This window comes from Leptodactylus fuscus, chromosome 3 (assembly GCF_031893055.1).
Source record: "Leptodactylus fuscus isolate aLepFus1 chromosome 3, aLepFus1.hap2, whole genome shotgun sequence".
Taxonomy (NCBI): domain Eukaryota; kingdom Metazoa; phylum Chordata; class Amphibia; order Anura; family Leptodactylidae; genus Leptodactylus; species Leptodactylus fuscus.
The window spans coordinates 25,873,971-25,892,199 of record NC_134267.1 but is presented as its reverse complement, the minus strand read 5'-3'; the positions used below and the strand labels follow the sequence as shown (position 1 = coordinate 25,892,199).

General features: G+C 50.0%; 1 protein-coding gene across 2 annotated transcripts; it reads left to right on the top strand.

The window, feature by feature from the left end:
• Nucleotides 1-987: 987 nt before the first annotated feature.
• Nucleotides 988-10,427, top strand: SRF (serum response factor). 2 transcript variants are annotated; one of them, XM_075267281.1, is made up of 7 exons: nucleotides 988-1,608; nucleotides 5,561-5,827; nucleotides 8,842-9,070; nucleotides 9,165-9,281; nucleotides 9,380-9,562; nucleotides 9,753-9,829; nucleotides 9,915-10,427. In XM_075267281.1, exons 1-7 carry the CDS (start codon nucleotides 1,168-1,170, stop codon nucleotides 10,008-10,010), a joined length of 1,410 nt encoding a protein of 469 aa, XP_075123382.1. In that variant the 5' UTR covers nucleotides 988-1,167; the 3' UTR covers nucleotides 10,011-10,427. The 2 variants fall into 2 exon arrangements, with proteins under 2 accessions (XP_075123382.1, XP_075123381.1); XM_075267280.1 differs by having other exon boundaries at nucleotides 991-1,608; nucleotides 9,162-9,281.
• The last annotated feature ends 7,802 nt before the right edge of the window (nucleotides 10,428-18,229 follow it).

The window sequence follows — 18,229 nt, the reverse complement described above, 5'->3', positions numbered from 1 at the left end:
ACTATCACCTCAGAAAGATGGAGGTATAATATACTGGGCAGATTATTTAAGAAACTACCCAGTTTATTTCCATATACCATAAGCGTACAGGGCCGCTGAGGTTATATCTATATATCTATATATATATGAAATTTCCCCAATGTGGGACTATTAAAGGATTATCTTATCTTATCTAGGTCAGGCCAACCAGTTTTCCTTCTCTCTGGGCCCCATCTTCTCAATCACATGGCAGAGGCCCCAATGACGGAGCTGTATAGCGGGCGCCCAGAATGAATTTTCCTGCTTTGTGCTAGGCACCCTGGTCCGACACCAACCATGTTCCACAATGTGACGAGGGCTTTGCCTTGGGTCGTGTGGGAAGAACCAGGTGGGCGAGATGCGAAGCACCGAGAAAAGGGGTGAGGGTTATGGAAACGCGTTGACGTGTCTTCTACACGGTTTCTGTAACTAGCGCAGACGTCGGTAGCGCCGCCATGTTTGCCACAGATGGGAATACTCAGATGTGTGGGGTGAGGGGCTGTTTGTTATTAGTCAAGGGGTTGTTATGGGCAGTGACAGGGGGGCAGTTGTCACAGTCCTGTCAGCTATTAGGGGCCCAGGTGTTGTCAGAGCAGTGTCAGGTGTGGCTCTTGTCAGGGGCACAGGCAGGTAGAGATAAGTTTCCTGTCAGACCGGACTCTGGTGACATTTGGCGCCCCGCCGTCCGCTGGGTTCTTGGCTCGATGACGACATCCACGACACCGCTTTGCCCGCCCCCTTCCGTCAGCAAGCCAATCGGCGTTTTGCTTTCCCCAGAGGTCAGCCAATGAGCGCGCGGAGCGGTGACTCACCATATAAGGAAAGGCTTTTCCATATAAGGAAACATCGAATCGCTTTATATGGCTGAAAATAGTTCTGCTGTCAGACTGCGGATCCTTGCGCCGCGGCCGCCGCAGTGAGGAGAAGGGAAATAGTCCCGGCCGCGGCGGAGGGATCCGCTGTCACTGGCAGCGCTCCGCTTGTGATTGGTTGAGGCGCGGTTTCGCGGGGAAGCCGGGAGTAGAGCTGCAGCAGCAGAGCCCGGGACAGCGGCGGAGCCCAGGCCACAGGATCGCACTGACCGCAGACCGGCTTCTTCAGGGGGTTGATGGGCGCTGGGGCCGGCCGTAGCGATCGGTGAGCAGGGACATGCTTCCCAGCCAAGCCGGGGCCTCCCCGGGGAACGGTTCGTCTTTAGGCCGGAACCCCGGGATTTCGCTGCCTCGTAGGGCCGGGAATGGTGGTTCTCCGGGCCGGGGGAGGCCGCAGGGGGGTCCCCGCTATGAAATGACCCCGGGCGGGGTGGTGTACAGCGGCAGTGAGGCCACCTCTGACTCCGGGGAGGATGACGAGTCTCCAACCGTGTCCAGGGGGGTGAAACGCGGACTGACAGAGCTGGAGCTCGGGGTCCCGGAGCCGGGGGGCCCCGGGGTTGTTGCCGGAGGTTACCCAGGGGCTAGCGGAGGGGTGTCAGGGGCCAAACCTGGCAAGAAGACCCGGGGCCGCGTCAAGATCAAGATGGAGTTCATCGATAACAAGCTGCGGCGGTACACGACGTTCAGCAAAAGGAAGACCGGCATCATGAAGAAGGTGAGGGGCCCCTGGGGGCCAAGGACAGGCTGGACTCTGACTATAGGGAGCCCAAGGGGCGATCTGGGCTCTGATATTGGGGGAGGGGATCAGCCTTGGCCATGACATGGGTGGCCAATGCCTCGGTGGCCTCTAATACAATTTTTGGGGTGAAGCTGTGGTTGTCTCAGCTCTGACTTTGGGGGGGGGGGGGGAATACCATGGCCGGTCTTGCCTATGACATTAGGGGGTGATGGTGTTGTCATTCTCCATAGTGACTTTGTGCGAGGATGTTGCAGAGTGTCTCCGATTTTTGGGGTGATGTTGTCGTCTCGGCTTTGACTTTAGGGGATGACGCCATGGTGGATTGGCCTTGGTAAGGTCATTGCCTTTATTTTTGGCTATGACATGTTGGGGAGACTTTGTGGCGTGTCTCATAATTTTTGGGGTTGACGATGGCGTCGTATTGGCTCTGACTTTGAGGGGTGATGTCATGGATTCTTGGGGGTTGATCATGTTGTTGGTCTCAGATGTGACTTTGTGAGGAGATGCTGTAATGGATCTTCTTTTTGATTTCTTCGTCATTCTTATCTCTGATTTTGGGGGGCTGATGTCATTGTCACTCTTGACTGTAGATTTTAGGAATGGGAGAGGAGCTGAGTTCTTGGTCAAACTTGTGAGATGTGGGGTCTGTTAGTTTTGGGGAGAAGTATTGTGTCTTTAGTCAACCTCTGATTTGTGGGGTTGGTGTCTGAGTCTTGTTTTTGAGGGGGCAGTGGTGTCAGTTTAGGTTGGTGTTCTAGACTTTTGGGGGTGTTCGGCTTTTGAGAGCTACAGGTGTCGGGTATAGGAGGTGTGTGCAGGTGTCATTTTTGGCCGTTTTGGAGGTTTGGACTCTTTTACTGTTAGACCTGGAGTTCCTGTGTCTTTCCTCAGGACACTGTGGAGACTTCTCTGGGCACATGGTGGAGGCCGTGCTTGTGACATAAATGTTAGTGCCTTGAGGAGACTTTTTGCAGCACTACTGATAGTGACAGCTGCAGGCCCTGAGATTGCAGACAGCTCCATGGTATGGGTGGACTGGAGCCGGGCTGGCTAAAATGAATCAATAATGCTACGTAAAGTCTTTGTACTTTTTGTGGTCCACTTCCGGTCATGTGACCATGAGGGTGAAAAGGCTTTTAAAAAAAAAAAAAATAAATCTGGAGCAACATTGTCCACAGTGTTGGAATTGGTGCTGATCCTTCTACCAAAGAGACCACCTTTCAGATTCCGTATGGCAGGTCATGTCCTGGTCAATCCCCAAACACCATTACAAATGGCTACACCCCTAAGGTATTGGCTAGAAAGACTGGAGTTTGGACTAAAAACGAAAAAAAAGCTCTCCTGTCTATATGGCTGAAGTTCAGCTTCACTAATGGTGTCTTACCCAGTGATCACACCTGCAGTTACCTGTCTTGGCAAAGATCTTCCTGGTGGCCATCGTTGGTGACCTCCTCCATGGCCAGTCTTTATAGTAACATTACCAGTAGAGTTCTATGGATACGATCGCAGAACCGCGGGTAAACAAAGGAGCAGCAGTTGGACTTGGTCAATGCAGTCTTGGGTGTTTGGATCAGACCTGGGTAGTCAGTGGGCTGGGTACAGTATGTGTGATCTCAGGTTGTGGGGATCACTTTTGGGTGGCTGGTGATGGTGGGTACCACAGTTTTGGAATTTGTTAGAAGAAAAAAACTGACTCCAGCTTCAAAATAAAATGATACAGATACAATTATCGATATATATTGTGTAATTAAATAGACCTATAGTTTGTTTCTGTGGGAATCGAACGCTGTTTTCTTTACCGCTCCTCTCTGACCACAGCTGTCAGCCATTTATGGAGGCGGACTGTGGAAAAATAGGGTTCGGTGGTTTTGCCTACGGACTCCTCAGTTCTAGTGAATACCGTATCTATAGTCAGTGGTGGGTACAGTGTCCAGTCCCGGCCTGACCATAGTGTGGTCCAAGGTAGTAGGATAGCCGGCTGGTCCGAGGAAGTGGGGAAAAACTTACCGATTCTGGCTTGGAAATGAATTGATCAGTTGTATTAAATGATATTACACAATTATTCTGTACTTAGATGTTTCATTTGTTACAAAGTTTTTACTTTTCTATGAATTCCATGACCATTTTTTTTCCCCTTAAAGCTTTACTGCTTTTGGTTCACTGTGGTGTCAGCCATTTCATAATGAGGTTTGACCGGAGGGAAAATAGGAGTCGGAGGTTTGGCCTAGCGTCTGCACAGCCCTGGTAGTCAGTGATGGGTGGGTACGGTATATGGTAAGACTGTGGTCTCGGATAGTGGGGTCACTTATAGATGGTCAGCAGTATTGACTATATAGTATCCGTGGTCAGAATGGTATTGGATAGTGGGGGCAGGCCTTAGGGCGGGTTCACACCTGGGCTCCTTATCCAGTTTGTGCAATCCCGCTGCTTTCCGTCTTCTGCCCCACAAAACTGGACAGGAGACGGGAACCCGGTGGTCAGTTTTCAAACCCATTCACTTGAATGGGTTTACAAAGGTGACTGCCCGGGTGCGTCTTCTGCCTGTCCATGGGGAAACCATTTTTTTTAGCCGGACATGCAGGACTTTGTGTCCGGTTAAAAAAAAACCGGGAACAGGCAGAAGACGCACACGGGCGGTCACCTTTGCAAACCCGTTCAAGTGTATGGGTTTGAAAATGGACCGCCGGGTTTCCATCTCCTGTCCGGTTTCGTGGGGCAGAAGACGGAAGCTTGCCGGATTACACAAACTGGATGACCAGCGCAGGTGTGAACCCGCTCTTAGTGGTCGGTACATTGAGGTTATGACTAGAGACTTGCATCAATATTGCACAGTGTGGAACATTTTGGTACATCTAGTTCGGACTAAAGATTGGTGGTTGTGGATTGTCAGAAAATCTGCCACAAAGCGGTAATAGGCATCAAACTAGTGCTGAAAAATTAGGTCAAAGTGAGTGAACTAGAAGCTGGTGTAAATGTAGACTAGACGGTTCACTGTGAGTAAATCTGGCAGATGTTCAGACGACCTAAGTTTGCATTGCCTCGCTGTTAGTAAATCTGTGCCATTGTGTGCGCTCAGGCTGTGCTGGTCAGAGCGGTCTCAGGTTGTGGGGATAGTCATACCCGGTCAGCAATGCTAGGTCTAGGAGCCGGCCAACGGGGTCAGTCCTGGGTGGACAATCTACTTGCTGGTCAGTGTAGTGTCAGCTAATGGGGGTCAGTCTTGTACCGTCAGCGGTGGACAGTGCACGATCGCTGGTTGTAGTTGCGTTCCGGGTAGTGTGTTCTGTCCGGGGATGTCACTGATGTTCCTCTTATAATGCCGCTGACCTTTTATAACCTCCAGCCACACTTAAGAACACTTTAATTATAGACTTACATCTTGGTGTTTCCTGCTTGGGGGTTTGTGTTCTGTCTCCAGGGGTGTGAGGAGACCCCTCCACAATGAGATGAAAACCAGATGCAGCATTAAGGTGATAACAGCTGGATGGGGGGAGGGGATTGCTACATCCTGAGTCCTGTCCTCCATGTCTGGAGGTCGCCATGTTTTCTCACGACTTCAGATGATGAGGTGGGGGGGGGGGGATAGTGGTGCTTGGTGGTTATATGAAACGGGGCCATCCAGGTTGTGGGGTTGAACTGTCTACATGTTCGCGATTCTGATATTAAAGTGTCCCCCAGAGCATAGCCAGTTGTGCCTTCTGTGAGAGTTTTGGGGGTCTCTATATCTATGACCTAAGAAGCCAGTGTGTGGTCTTCTGGTGTCCATAGATTGCTCTGTACCGTATACAGTGCTGGCTGTGTGCCCGTGTCCTCGTCATTATGTCCGTGGGTTATGTGTCCTTATCTTCTATGGTGGAGGGGGGGTCTCAAGCATTGTGTGTGATCCAAGTGCTGTCTCCGTAATTAACCCTTACTACTCTCCCTTTAGGCATATGAGTTGTCTACGCTGACGGGGACGCAGGTCCTGTTGCTGGTGGCGAGTGAGACTGGACATGTCTACACGTTTGCAACTAGGAAGCTTCAGCCAATGATTACCAGCGAGACAGGGAAAGCGCTAATACAGACTTGTCTGAACTCTCCGGACTCTCCCCCTCGCTCGGACCCCTCCACTGACCAACGCATGAGCGCAACTGGCTTTGAAGAGACTGACCTCACCTATCAAGTGTCAGAGTCCGACAGCAGTGGAGAAACCAAGGTGAGCCTGATGGAAAGCGGTATCTAAGGTAGTCGGTGTCTTCCTTTTATGGGGGTGGGGCTTATGAAATCATAAAAAAAGGAAACTCCTGCCATGAACATTTCACTATAAAAGTGTTGGATATTGGAGCTGAAAGTCATGCAAGCTTTGCTTCTAGTAGTGAATGTGGTGGTACGGTTGGCTCTGGCCCAGAGCTAATGGCTAATGCCAGACAGGTTTGACCTGGTGACTGAACTGCTCAGCTTCCTGGTCTTAGGATCTTCTCCGCTCTTCAGTCTATGGACTGGGGTCTGGTCTGTTCCATGGTCCATCCTCTCATGTCTGGTCAGAACATGGTTTTGGTTTGGGGTCTGGACTGCTCTGGCCTATGATGTCTTCTCTGGTCTATGACTGTGATCTGCTTCTCACTTTTATCTACGTTCCGGTGTCTAGTCTGCATCTGTGGTCTGGTCTCTTGTCTTTTCTGATGTAGTGTGCTCCAACCTCCAGTTTATAGTCTGCTGACTGGTGTGCTCCATGTTCCGGCCTATGACCTAGTCTCTGGTCTGCTCTGTGTATTTTCCTATACTCTGAAGTCTGGTCTGCTCCACTTCTCACTCTGTGATGTCTGGCTTAGGGCTAGTTCACACATGGGCAAAGGGGCGGATTTTGACAGCGGATTTCGCTTCAAAATCCGCCCCTTTACAATGGTGGTCTATGTAGACCACCGGGCTTTTTTTTTCCGCTAGCGACCTGCCTTATCTTCAGGCAGAAGCCACGCGACTTCCGCCCCCGGCAGCACCCTCCTATGTCGACTCATTCATTTGAGCCGACAGCGGAGGGGAAAGCCGCGACCGCGATGGTCGCGGCAGGCGGGTTTTGACAAGAGAGAGACGCGGCTCACCGCGTCTCTCTCGGTGTCAAAACGTGCGCGGGCAGTTCACATGTGAACTAGCCCTTAGGGTCTGCACCATTGGCCTGGTGTCTGATCTGCTTCTCTCTGTAGTTTGGTACGCACGCTGTCCTGCCCTGGGGTTCGGTCGGCTCCTCTCCCCTTTCTGCTGTGATCCGCTTGGTGTTCTGGTCTTTAACACCGCGTTGTGGCCATCAGCATAGTAGTAGGTGTAAGGATAGACTGATGGGGCCAATACATAGAATGGACAGCGTCGCAGCAGATGGTTTACAGTGACCACCCTCTGCTAGTTTGGAGGTCGATGGGCTGAAAACTTTTACCAAACTTCTGTAGATCAGAAAATTCTTTGTATTGATGAAGATTTTTTTATTGCATTTGGAGACCGCCAAGTATTTATCTTCTCTAGGGCCTGGTCTGCTTTGTCAGCTCACACGTCTAAGCTGTAGACTATCCTGAGCACAGGAGCTGAAAATCTGATCATATGAATGAGCAGTAGACCTGCAGTAGCCTCCGGCCTGGTTGTCCTGCCATGTGTCGGGGCAGCTGGCATTTTCATAGAGAGGAGTGTTGCCTTCCTCCGGTGCCTGTTGTGGGCACATTAACCAGCGATGACCTGGGAGGACCTTGTAGTTTGGCTGATAACAGGGAGGTCTAGTATATGTTTGGATGTAAGTTTTTGTGTATTGGCTCTGGATGGCGTCAGGGATTTACATGGTGGACGGCTGCTGTCCTGTGGTCAGTGTCTGGGCAGCCGTACTCCATGTGACTGGTGAAGGTTGGTGCAGGGGGGACAGACAAGGGACAGGTGTTCCTCTCCCCCTCCTCCTGTCAGCACAGCTGCGCTCTGTCTCTCTCACTTCTCATTGATAAAATTGTGATTCTTCCTCGGTGGCCTTATAAGGAGAGGCCGAGCGCTGCTGGCAGGACCCCCGCATTCCTTATAAGACGCAGCTGTCTCTGTATGGGAGGGGGGAGGGTCTGCAGGAACAAATACACACCCGGCTCACACTACACCAGGGGAGGTGGAGATCTGTTGCTGACACTCGGTCACAACCATGGGGAAATGTGTAAATTATGGGGGCGTAGCTGGATATTACTACTGTGCATACAGGGGGGTCCTGCAGTACACTGCGTGCCGCTGCCCTGCCTGTACCCCCTGACCAGTAACTACCCGCTGTTCATGGGTAACAGGTAAAATAGTCTTGGGACATGTTACTACACACTGAGCCGGCTATGACCATACCTGTAACTACACACTGGGCCTGCTACAACCCTATCTGTACCCACTGACCAGTCACTACACCCCGGCCCGCTATGACCATACCTATACCCCCAACCAGCTTATTCGAGAGGTTCATCCTCTCTCCCTAGCTGTTATTGGAAATAAAGGCATTGCTGTATCCCTCTGTGCTGCTGTGTACGTTATACATTAACCCTTCTACCAGTTAGTGCTCTCCCCACGTGAGGTGTTGTCCCCTGAGATTCTGGCTGCTGCTTTGCTCCTCTTATGTGATATTTTTAGTATGTGATAGACGTGTGACCTTGTCATGTTGTTGTATCATGTGACAGGTGGGGGTGGGGGATAGCCGTGGTGGGGGCCCCAGACACTGACCAGACAATAGACCCCCGAAACTCCAGTGTAGATGCAGCTGTCATCACCTGACCAGCCCTGACCGTGCAGCTGCTCTTCTGAGTCTTCGCTCCCGTCCACAAGTCACTGCTTTATGTATGATCAGCAGCTTCGCAGATCGGCCACCTGCAAAAGTATCTGCCCCCAGGCCCTCCCACCTACCCCTGCCCCTCATAAACCCGATGTTTTGTCCCAACATTAACTGCAAACAAATTTATTGTTGCAGCGCAGACATAGAGGGAGTCGTCCTTAACCATCAAGGCCCCACCGTGTCTTGCTCTCTCGCTGCCACTAAAGGGGTATGGCCATAGACACTACAATGCCCAGAAGTGAATGCTGCATGGTGGGAGTTGTCACAGCAGCAGTAATGCTGAAGGTTCCTGACCCCTACCCTAGGAGCTATACCTTGAGGGGTCACATATGATATCCTACTAGTCCTGCTCTCTTGGGCGGGGGTACATAATACTATTAGAATTCTCCTTCTCTTCCCAGGACTCTCTGAAGCCAGCGTTCACCGTGTCCAGCCTTCCCGGCACTTCCAGCATCCAGACAGCCCCTACCACATCCACCTCCATGCAGGTCACCAGTGGGCACTCCTTCCCAATCACCAATTATCTGGCCCCTGTCACCAGCGCCAATGGAACAATCCTGAAGACTGAGGGCGGGGCCATGAGCTCAGGGGGTCTCATGCAGCTCCCCACAGGTTTCACACTGATGTCTGGTAAGTTTTGTGTCCCCCCCCACCCCCCCATACCTACATTGTGGGGGGTCGTCACATGATGGTACCTCCTCACATTCAATATTCTCTCCAGCAGGGGGTGCTGTCGCGCAGCAGGTCCCAGTGCAGGCAATCCAAGTGCATCCAGCCACCCAGGCGTCTCCGTCCAGTGACAGCAGCTCCGACCTGGTACAGACGTCATCGAGCGGAACAGGTGAGCTGTTGGTGGCTGCCAGAGGCAGTCTGTGGGGGAGGGGGAGATCCCTATATGACACCCCACTGACTGTGTATACTGACCGTCTCTTTCATTAGTGACCCTCCCTGCTGCTATCATGACCTCCTCTGTGCCCACGACCGTCAGCGGTCACATGATGTACCCCAGCCCACACGCCGTCATGTATGCTCCCACTCAGGGTTTGGCAGACGGGAGCCTGGCAGTGCTCAATGCCTTCTCCTCGGGCCCCCCGATGCAGGTGTCCCACTCCCCGGATCAGGGTAAGGCTGACTGCATGGCTGTGTTCAGTGTTAACCCCGTGATGTCCTGCAGTGGGAGGGGCCCTGTGTGTACAGACCAGCCCTAAGGAATGCATTTTACCTGCTCTGAGGGGGGAGGGACATATTCTGTAGCGCTGTCCGTGTTTTGCCTCCTGCTGGTGTTTGTCCTGACGCTCCACTTCCTCTGCAGGTGGAGTACAGCAGGTTTTCCTCACCGCTCCGTCCGGCACTGTCCAGATTCCCGTTTCTGCAGTGCAGCTTCACCAGGTTGGTCTCCTGCCTAATGCTGCCCCCTAGAGGCACGGCTGACTCAGTGCTGCATCTGACATGTAGTTTCTGTTTTGTCCCCCAGATGGCGGTGATCGGCCAGCAGTCCGGCAGCAGCAGTAACCTGACCGAGCTCCAAGTGGTCAACCTGGAGACGTCGCACAACAGCAAGACTGACTGACGGCCCCCGCCGCCGCACAATGGACTGCGCCACTTATTTATTATCGATGCCTTTTCACTTTTATTTTATATCTTTTTTTTCCCCCCCTGCGGACGTCTCTTGTGTGCAGGAGGCGGGGGTACCGTGTGTTCGTCCCACCCAAAGATCTGAGCTCTTTTTGCTAGGGAATGCTCAGAGCCCGGCATCTGGGGGTCACTGGGGCCCCTGTACCTTAGTATGGCCCCTTGGATGAGATGGCGTTTTGCACTGAATGTGACGGGAGTACAGGATCACTATATACTGTTATACTGGGGGAGGGGCGCCCCCTTGACTGCAGAGAAATAGTTTTATTAAGGGAAAGGAGACAAATCCTTTTATTTTTCTAAGTCTGAATCCTCAGTATTTATGTAAGGAGGGGGCGGGGCAGCGTCCGGCCTGTGATCTGGGGGAGGGGTGCAGGGTCTGGCCTGTGATCGGGAGGGGGAGGGTGTGATCATTTTTATCTGCTTTTATAAGAGAAGAAGAAAAAAACAAACAAACAATAAATCTGTGATCAGTGATCACTTAACCCTTCCCTGGCCTGAAGCCACACCCAGTACTATGTGCCAACAGGGCTGAGCCGGGAAGGGTTAACCCTTGGTTCTCTGAGGTTGTGGCACTACAGGAGTTGCGTTCTAGCACCCGTCAGTATTCTGAAGCCTTTCTGATCACGTGTACTGTAATTCTGGGCGCCGCTGTCTGCTGGTCGTACTCAGCTTCATCCCACAGCCTTGCCATGTCTGCTCTATAGGTCGCCCCCTATCTCTGGGGACTTGATCATGCACCCCATGACCTGGAGCTCTGCAGTAGCTACTGCCTGGAGGGTCTGAGCTGCTATAATGTCTATAGCGTGCATGTGTATTATTTATAGGGTGACTGCGCCACTTCTGCCTAAGGGGAGGGGAATACCCGAATGAGGCTGGAGACTCCATGGTGGCTGCGCGTTGTGCATTTGGTTGTATTACAGCTCTGTGTGTTGTATGAAATGTGACATTTCTGTCTGAGGTCCTGAGTACAAAATGACTTGGACTATAGTGAGCGCGTAGCCGGTGTTCATATAGGAAGCTCCCTACATGTGGCCAGATCCATCAGGTGTTGAGATCCAGTGTATAGTGGGCGTGCCCCAGCGTTTGTGGGCATGCTCCATGTCATAGATTCTACTGCAGTGTTAGGCTGCATTCAGGTGCCCAAAGTGGAAAACACTTTCACAGATCTCCTGTACATAACAGTGTATGGAGAGGTCCATGAAATCAGGAGAAAGTAGGTCATGACCTATCGATTGTCACATGGACTGCCCAAAATAACCGTCATGTATGTAAATAGACTATGAATTTAATTCTGCTGTGTGGCGTCCACAAAAAAAATCCTGGACGTCTCACGGCCATTTTCACTGTGGTGTGATCGGAGCTTTAGGTGATGCTCCTATCCGTTCTGGGGTGGAATGATAAAGTCCTGCAAGCAGAACTCCTTCACCCGGCGATGTCCGCGCGGAGCCGCCTCTTTGTTTGATCTGTTCTTTTTACCTATGATGGATCAGAAGAATAGATTAAATAAGGCGGATGTGAACACAGCCTGATGTAGTTCAGTGCAGACACCAACCCTCGTGGACTTAGACTCAGAGCCACGAAAGCCACATTAAAACTGCATGTGGGTTGTTTTTTAAGTGGTTTTTACAGGTCCAGTGTAAATCCACCACATGCAGTTGTTTTCTAGAAGTCGTTCTAGCACTATAATTCTCCACACTATCTGACTACGCTGTGTCGTAGGTGAAGGATGCTAATAAGGGGATCGAAGAAATAAGAACTGGCCCACCTTATTGCTGTTACCCCAAAGTTCCTTGCACTTCATGTGCAAAGTTATCTTTGATCTGAGGCCTTGGGTGATTTGATGTCAGGTTTATTCTTCCATGTTTGCAGGTCTGAACCTTGACCTTTGTGTGATGTTTGTTGATGCCAAACTGGATCTGACAACCCTTGGTAAAAATTATGGACCCTCCATACAAAAAAAGATGAGTCCACTGGCCTTTGTCATATCTAGACATTGTGGGGCTTTGCTGCAACCCCTGAGCCAAGATTCAGCGAGAGGTCAACCATGCTAATGGGGGTTAAGAGAATCCTGAAGATCCAGCCCATTCATCTGGACAGGATGTCGATGCTACTTATTCACCTCAGTCCTCATTGTCTTCTGCAGTGTAAACTTACCCCAAGGGTATATAGACAGGGCAGCGGCTGTTTGTGAGGCCTTTCGAGTTGCTATTGTTACAATGGCAGATAGTGATAAATTGAGAGCCTTGGCTACTAATTTAGTCCCAAGGTAATTCCATTATTTATCCTTCTCGTTAGGCGAGTCCATAGTTATTGCCATAGGTTGTGATGCTGAATGGTTTACTACCCTTTCGTGGAGCTGACCATCACAGTACAGTCAGATGGAGATGACACAGTGCTCCCTCCTGGTACTGACCATAGGGTCAGGGGCAATCCCGAAAATACAGCATGAGATAGATCAACCAGAGCCAAGGGACTGTGGAGGCCGTCATGATTGGAGGAGTGAACATCAACATGAAATAACAGTGACAGGACAGGACAGATGATGGCTATAACGTGGTGGCCAGCAATAGGATCGCTATGCAGTCCTCTAAGGGGAAGCTATACGTAGTGTCAACATCTATTGGTGGTGGTCATACCTTGATGGTCATTCGCTCCAGTGATGTTCTCCAGGGGTGGCTTGAGCAAATATCCATTTAAAGGAGGACTAAGATATGAATGACTTTCCTTAGGATAAGTCATGGTATCGGATCGGTGGGGGGATCTTACACCCAGAACATCCGCCGATTATCTGTTGAAGGAACCTCATCGGAAGACACCCAGACTAATCTGCAAATAACTCGTGTAACTAATATACACTGCATTACATCCCAATGAAGTGGTGTCTCCCAGTGGTTGGACCCCCATTCATCGAATTATATGGCCTATTCCAAGATAGCTCATCAGTTTAGTGCCCTTAAAGACCGTGACTCTGGTGCAAAATAAATGAAGGCAGGCCGAGTATGTTATAATTTAGGGATCTAGTATACAGCAGTGGATATGGGGCCCCGGGCTCTACTGTCATTACTGAGAAGGATGGTGGTGCCCCAAAAGGATCTCACTCCAGAAGGCAATAGTGTGGGGAAAAAAAAAACAATGATCTGGGAAGCAATAACCAAATTTGCTGGTGATCCATGGAAAATTTGTGGCAGTCCCAATCTCCTCATAGAAGGAGCACCAGGGGAATTATCGGCAGCACAGACCACATTGCGGCAGTGCCACTTCTTCTCTTGGTGTTCCTTCTGGTCCACTACTCTGGGTCAATCCAATATCCGAGGGACATCCTCCAGGACCGATACGTCATGTGCGGTGTGTGGATTGCCAACAAATTTGGTTATTGCGTCATGTAACATCCAGGTGTGCCAGAATTTTCTCATGTTATTCCCAAGCCCCATTGTGTCATGGATGGGCCCAGTTTCGGGTCCGCTCTGGTCATTTCAGTCCGTTGCCCTTTATTTGGGTGATTTTCAGGTTATGAATTCAAGAAACTCAGGTTGTTCAAAGAACCGAAGACTGGAGACCATACGGGGTCAGGTGTGAAGAGCCTGACCAACCAGAGTGTGACCGAGAAACGACAGTTGTCACTTTTGCCACCGCCCTGGTTTTCGCACATGGCTCCCCATGGCGGTTATTACATGGACACCTTCTGACCTCCCCACAATCATGGCAGGCCTGAGGGGTGAAGCTGACCGGGAGCTCTGCTTTTCCTTTAGGTTTCTTTCTCTTTAGGTTGATTGCTCTCCTCTGGGGTCTCCACACCTTTATAGGAATGGGTAGGGGGGCAAGACCTGAGCCCTGAATTGTTCCCAGGAAAAGTTGGGGAGTTCGGCACAAATGTGGCACTTTACATTCCCCTGAAGGATTGAGTTGGGATAGGGCTGACATTAGGATGGAGCCCAGTGCTAGCCGTGGGAGGGGGCACAGGTTTTGCCAAGATTTGGGCTAAAAGTGCTAAATGGCCGGGTCACTCCTGACAACCTGCCCGATGGGTTTGTCAGTAGACCTGGCACTCCGATCTCCAGAACATGGATGGGATCAGGGTTGAACCCCAATACCCAGCTAGCACCCCACTTCAGGGCAGGAGAGGGTGTTGTATTTTTTTGCTGCTGCAGATCTCCTCAGGGGAGACGTGATGTTGTGAGGTGGCTTCACTTCTCCGGCTTCTCAGTTATTCTGATTTTTCTTTTTTTTTTTTTTTTTCTTTTTTTTTTGTTGTGCTTGTGTGCGATTTATTTTTATTGGAATTTTCTGGGATTTTTCCCGGGAGAAGTTTGTGGAGTAAAACGCAGTACTGTGTACATACGAATAACAAAAAATAATCCTTTTATAGAAAATTAAAAAAAAAAAAATTAAAAAAAAAACTTTCAATAAATAAATGTATCATTTTGTGCACATTTCTGAGCCTTGTCCTCTCTGTGGGTCACGGGGTCTTGAAGGAAGAGTCACCAGAAATTATCTATTGTTAAGCCAAGTTTTTATATATATATTTTTTTTCTTTTTTAAATATGTTTCAAGTCATTATCTAGATACATTCTGCAGTTCAGTTTTCACTCTGGCCACTAGACCAAATACTAGACAGACAATTGCCAATTATGTAATTTTTCTTTGCAGCAGTTATCTCATTTACATCGTAGACAGGATTAAAATTCAAGATAACACCTCTCTGGATAACACCAGTGACCCGTCATTACATCCATTATTGACACACCACCCGCCCAGGCCTAACCCATTATGTCCCTGTACAGCCCGGACCCCTGGAAAAGAATCCAGGGGGTCCAATCCTTCAGGAAAGCCTCATGAGTGTCCCGAAGGGACACCGTCAGATCCTCCATTGATTGGATGTCCTCGACCTTGCGAATCCAATGGCGAAGAGACGGGGGGGTTAGGGGACTTCCACAGAGCCGGGATGCAGGCCCTAGTGGCATTTATCAAATGGCGAATTGCAGATTTCCGATAAGCCTTGCGAGGGATCTCAGTAAGATGCAAAAGGAAACAGGCTGGTGTATTAGGAAGGGTAGTCTGAAAAACCTGGGACGTCAAGCGGTGGACACCATCCCAGAATTCTCGCAAGGCCGAACAGCTCCAGAAAACGTGGAGGAGTGTCCCCTCCTCCGAACCACAGCGCCAGCAAGAAGGGGAGGCAGACAGAAAGAACTTGTGTAGCAGGGAAGGGACATGGTACCATCTAGTTAGGATCTTATAACCAGCCTCTTGGTGTTTACAAGCCATAGAGCTCTTATGGGCAAGATCCGAGAGCAGTCCGCATCCGAGGGAGATCTGTCTCCCATTTAGACATGAAAGAAGGTCTGTGGTCCGGAGAAGGGGAGACCAGCATCGCATAAAACTCCGACAAGGAGTGGCGCAGAAGACCAGTACCAACACAGGCCTTCTCAAAACCCGTAAGGGGTCTATCAAAAACGCCAGGATCCGGGAAGGAGGAGAGGAAATGGGAAAGCTGCAACGCCCTCCAGGGGCCAAGGAGAGGGAGGGCCCTGTCCGATTGCAGATCTCCAAGTGAACGCCACGCTCCAGTAGCTCGGAAGTGGAGAACCCTCTGCAAGCCGGACTCCAGCCACATACGGAACGGACCCCGTGAGAGCCCCGCCGGGAAGACCGGGTTACCCAAAATAGGAAGGAGTGGGGATGGAGAAGGGGAGAGACAGTCCTTACGGAAGAGCGACCGACACACCCGAAGGGTGGGCCCAATCGTGGAGTGGGAGTTAAGGGGAGGGGACGGAGTCCAGCCAGGGAAGCAGGTGTAGCGGAAGGCACGAAAAAGAAACTTCCAGGGAGATCCATTGCTTGAAGGGAGAGTGGCGGCACCAATCCAGGACTCGATGCAAAAGGGCAGCCTCATAGTAGCGGCGAGGGTCGGGAAGACCCAGGCCCCCCCCATTGTTTCGGAAGGGTCAGGGTAGAGCGCGCCAGCCTGGCGCGTTTACCCTGCCAAACAAATCTGACCAGATCGGAGTAGAGTAACTTGAAAAAACTAGGGGGAATATGGATTGGGAGAGTTTGCAGCAGGTAGAGAAATCTAGGCATCACATTCATTTTATAGATCGCACAGCGGCCGAACCAGGTATAAGTACCCCTAGACCACTTTTTCAGATCCAGGCAAACGGATCTGAGTAATGGCAGATAATTGAGAGTGAAAAGATTGTCGAGGTTACAAGTAATCAACACACCCAGGTACTTAATAGCCGACCGGGTCCAACGAAAGGGGAAAGCAAGGGCTAGGGAGGAACAAAGGCCCGTCGGGAGAGAAACATCTAGCGCCTCAGACTTCTGATAGTTAATTTTAAAGTTAGCTAGGCAGGAAAGCACGTCCAATTTGGACATCAAGACAGGAAGAGAGGTAGCCGGGTCACGCAAAAAGAACAGAAGGTCGAAGAAGCTTCCTGAGAAGGGGCTCCAAGATGAGGACAAAAATCAAGGGGGAGAAGGGGCAACCCTGACGAGTTCCATTACGTATCGGGAAAGGAGAGGACAAAATCCCATTGACCCTAGTGGATGCCGAAGGGCTGGAGTACAAGGAAGAAATCCAAGACTTCATAGAGGGGCCCAGGCCAATATGGTCCAAAACCTCGAAAAGGAAGGGTCAACCCACCCGGTCAAATGCCTTCTCCGCGTCAGTGGAGAGAAGGCAGAGCGGGAGATCCCGGGAGCGGGCGAAGTGAACAGCGTTAAGGACCTTGATAGTATTGTCCCTAGCCTCTCTCGAGGCGATAAAGTCAACCTGGGATGTCATGTTTTATCTATTGGAGCATATCACTAAATGTTTACAGACCAGAGGAGAGATTCAGGCAAGATGGCCACCCTCATAATCGCATACAGAAAATAGAAAGAAATCCTGTAAACATTTTTTTTTTTTTTTTTGTATATTTAAACTTTGTAGAGATAGTTATCTAAATTTGTGCTGTATTCATTCTGACCACCAATCCTAATAATAGTCTGACCCTCCTTGCTCTTTAGAGATCACTTCACCACAGTCATCACATAAGTATAGGCAGGATTACAGTGACCAGTATCATCTATATACACATACAGTCCACCATTGCCTGCACAATGGCTTGTGCGCAGGTCACAGAGCATGCCCACAACACTCCCCATAGACCTCAATGTACATCTCCAGTCTATTGTGCCCGTGTGACCACTACATGCTGTTGCAAGCAGCTTGGGCAAGATGGCCACCGCCATCCATAGGTTGACCCATGTCTGAGACCTTTGCAGTGCGCTTAATTACTGTATACATGGAGGGGGGGGGACTTCAAGAGTCACATTCTCTGACTGTAATATATACCAAAGTTATTGAGCATGTTCATACAGATAGACGCAGTGGGTTGGCGGTTACATCAGTGTTTCCACATCCCGTCCTCGAGGGCCCGGGCGCCTTATGAGGTTTTCACAGAACACAAGTCCTAATAACTTATTTAGTGTGACTAATTTAATTGGGAAATCCGAAACAATAGATTGAGACTAATAAAATGTTCTGGAATTTCTAGAATATTCTCTTGAATAGGACTGAGCCGCAAAAAGGTCACATCATCATGAACATGAAGTCACTGTATGGTGATAAGGTAGTTCAAAGAGCATAGAAGAGGTTAAAACATACATTTGATCATTGTCTAATTATACGGATTCCCCTGCCTCTGCACAGACTGTTGTCTATATCTGCTCTCAGCGTAATTGTGACCCCAAGTTCTTATGTCTGGGTCCGGGTATTCCACATATAACACAATGTATGAGTATATAATGTATGCATCCATTATATGGTATAGTAATTCTGATTGAAAGCGACACTTAAAAGCATCACTCCCATTGGGGGAACTTGGTTGAATTGTAAGGCCTGATACTATAAAATCATTGATTATGTAGCTGTAGAATCTGTTTTCCCTTAGTCCCAACAGCAGCACAATGTGGGGTATTTCTGCCCCTGTGTACTGGTAGGACAGGGGGAACTTTTAATCAACATAAATTGAATATGTATGACTACAACCCTATAAGAGGGCAAAGAGACCTCCTCCCCACGTGTTAATAGAAAAGTACCATAAAGAGGGTGACCTTAGAGGGAAGCTTGTGCTTCAACTATTCACTTACGTCCCGCTAGCAGCACCATGT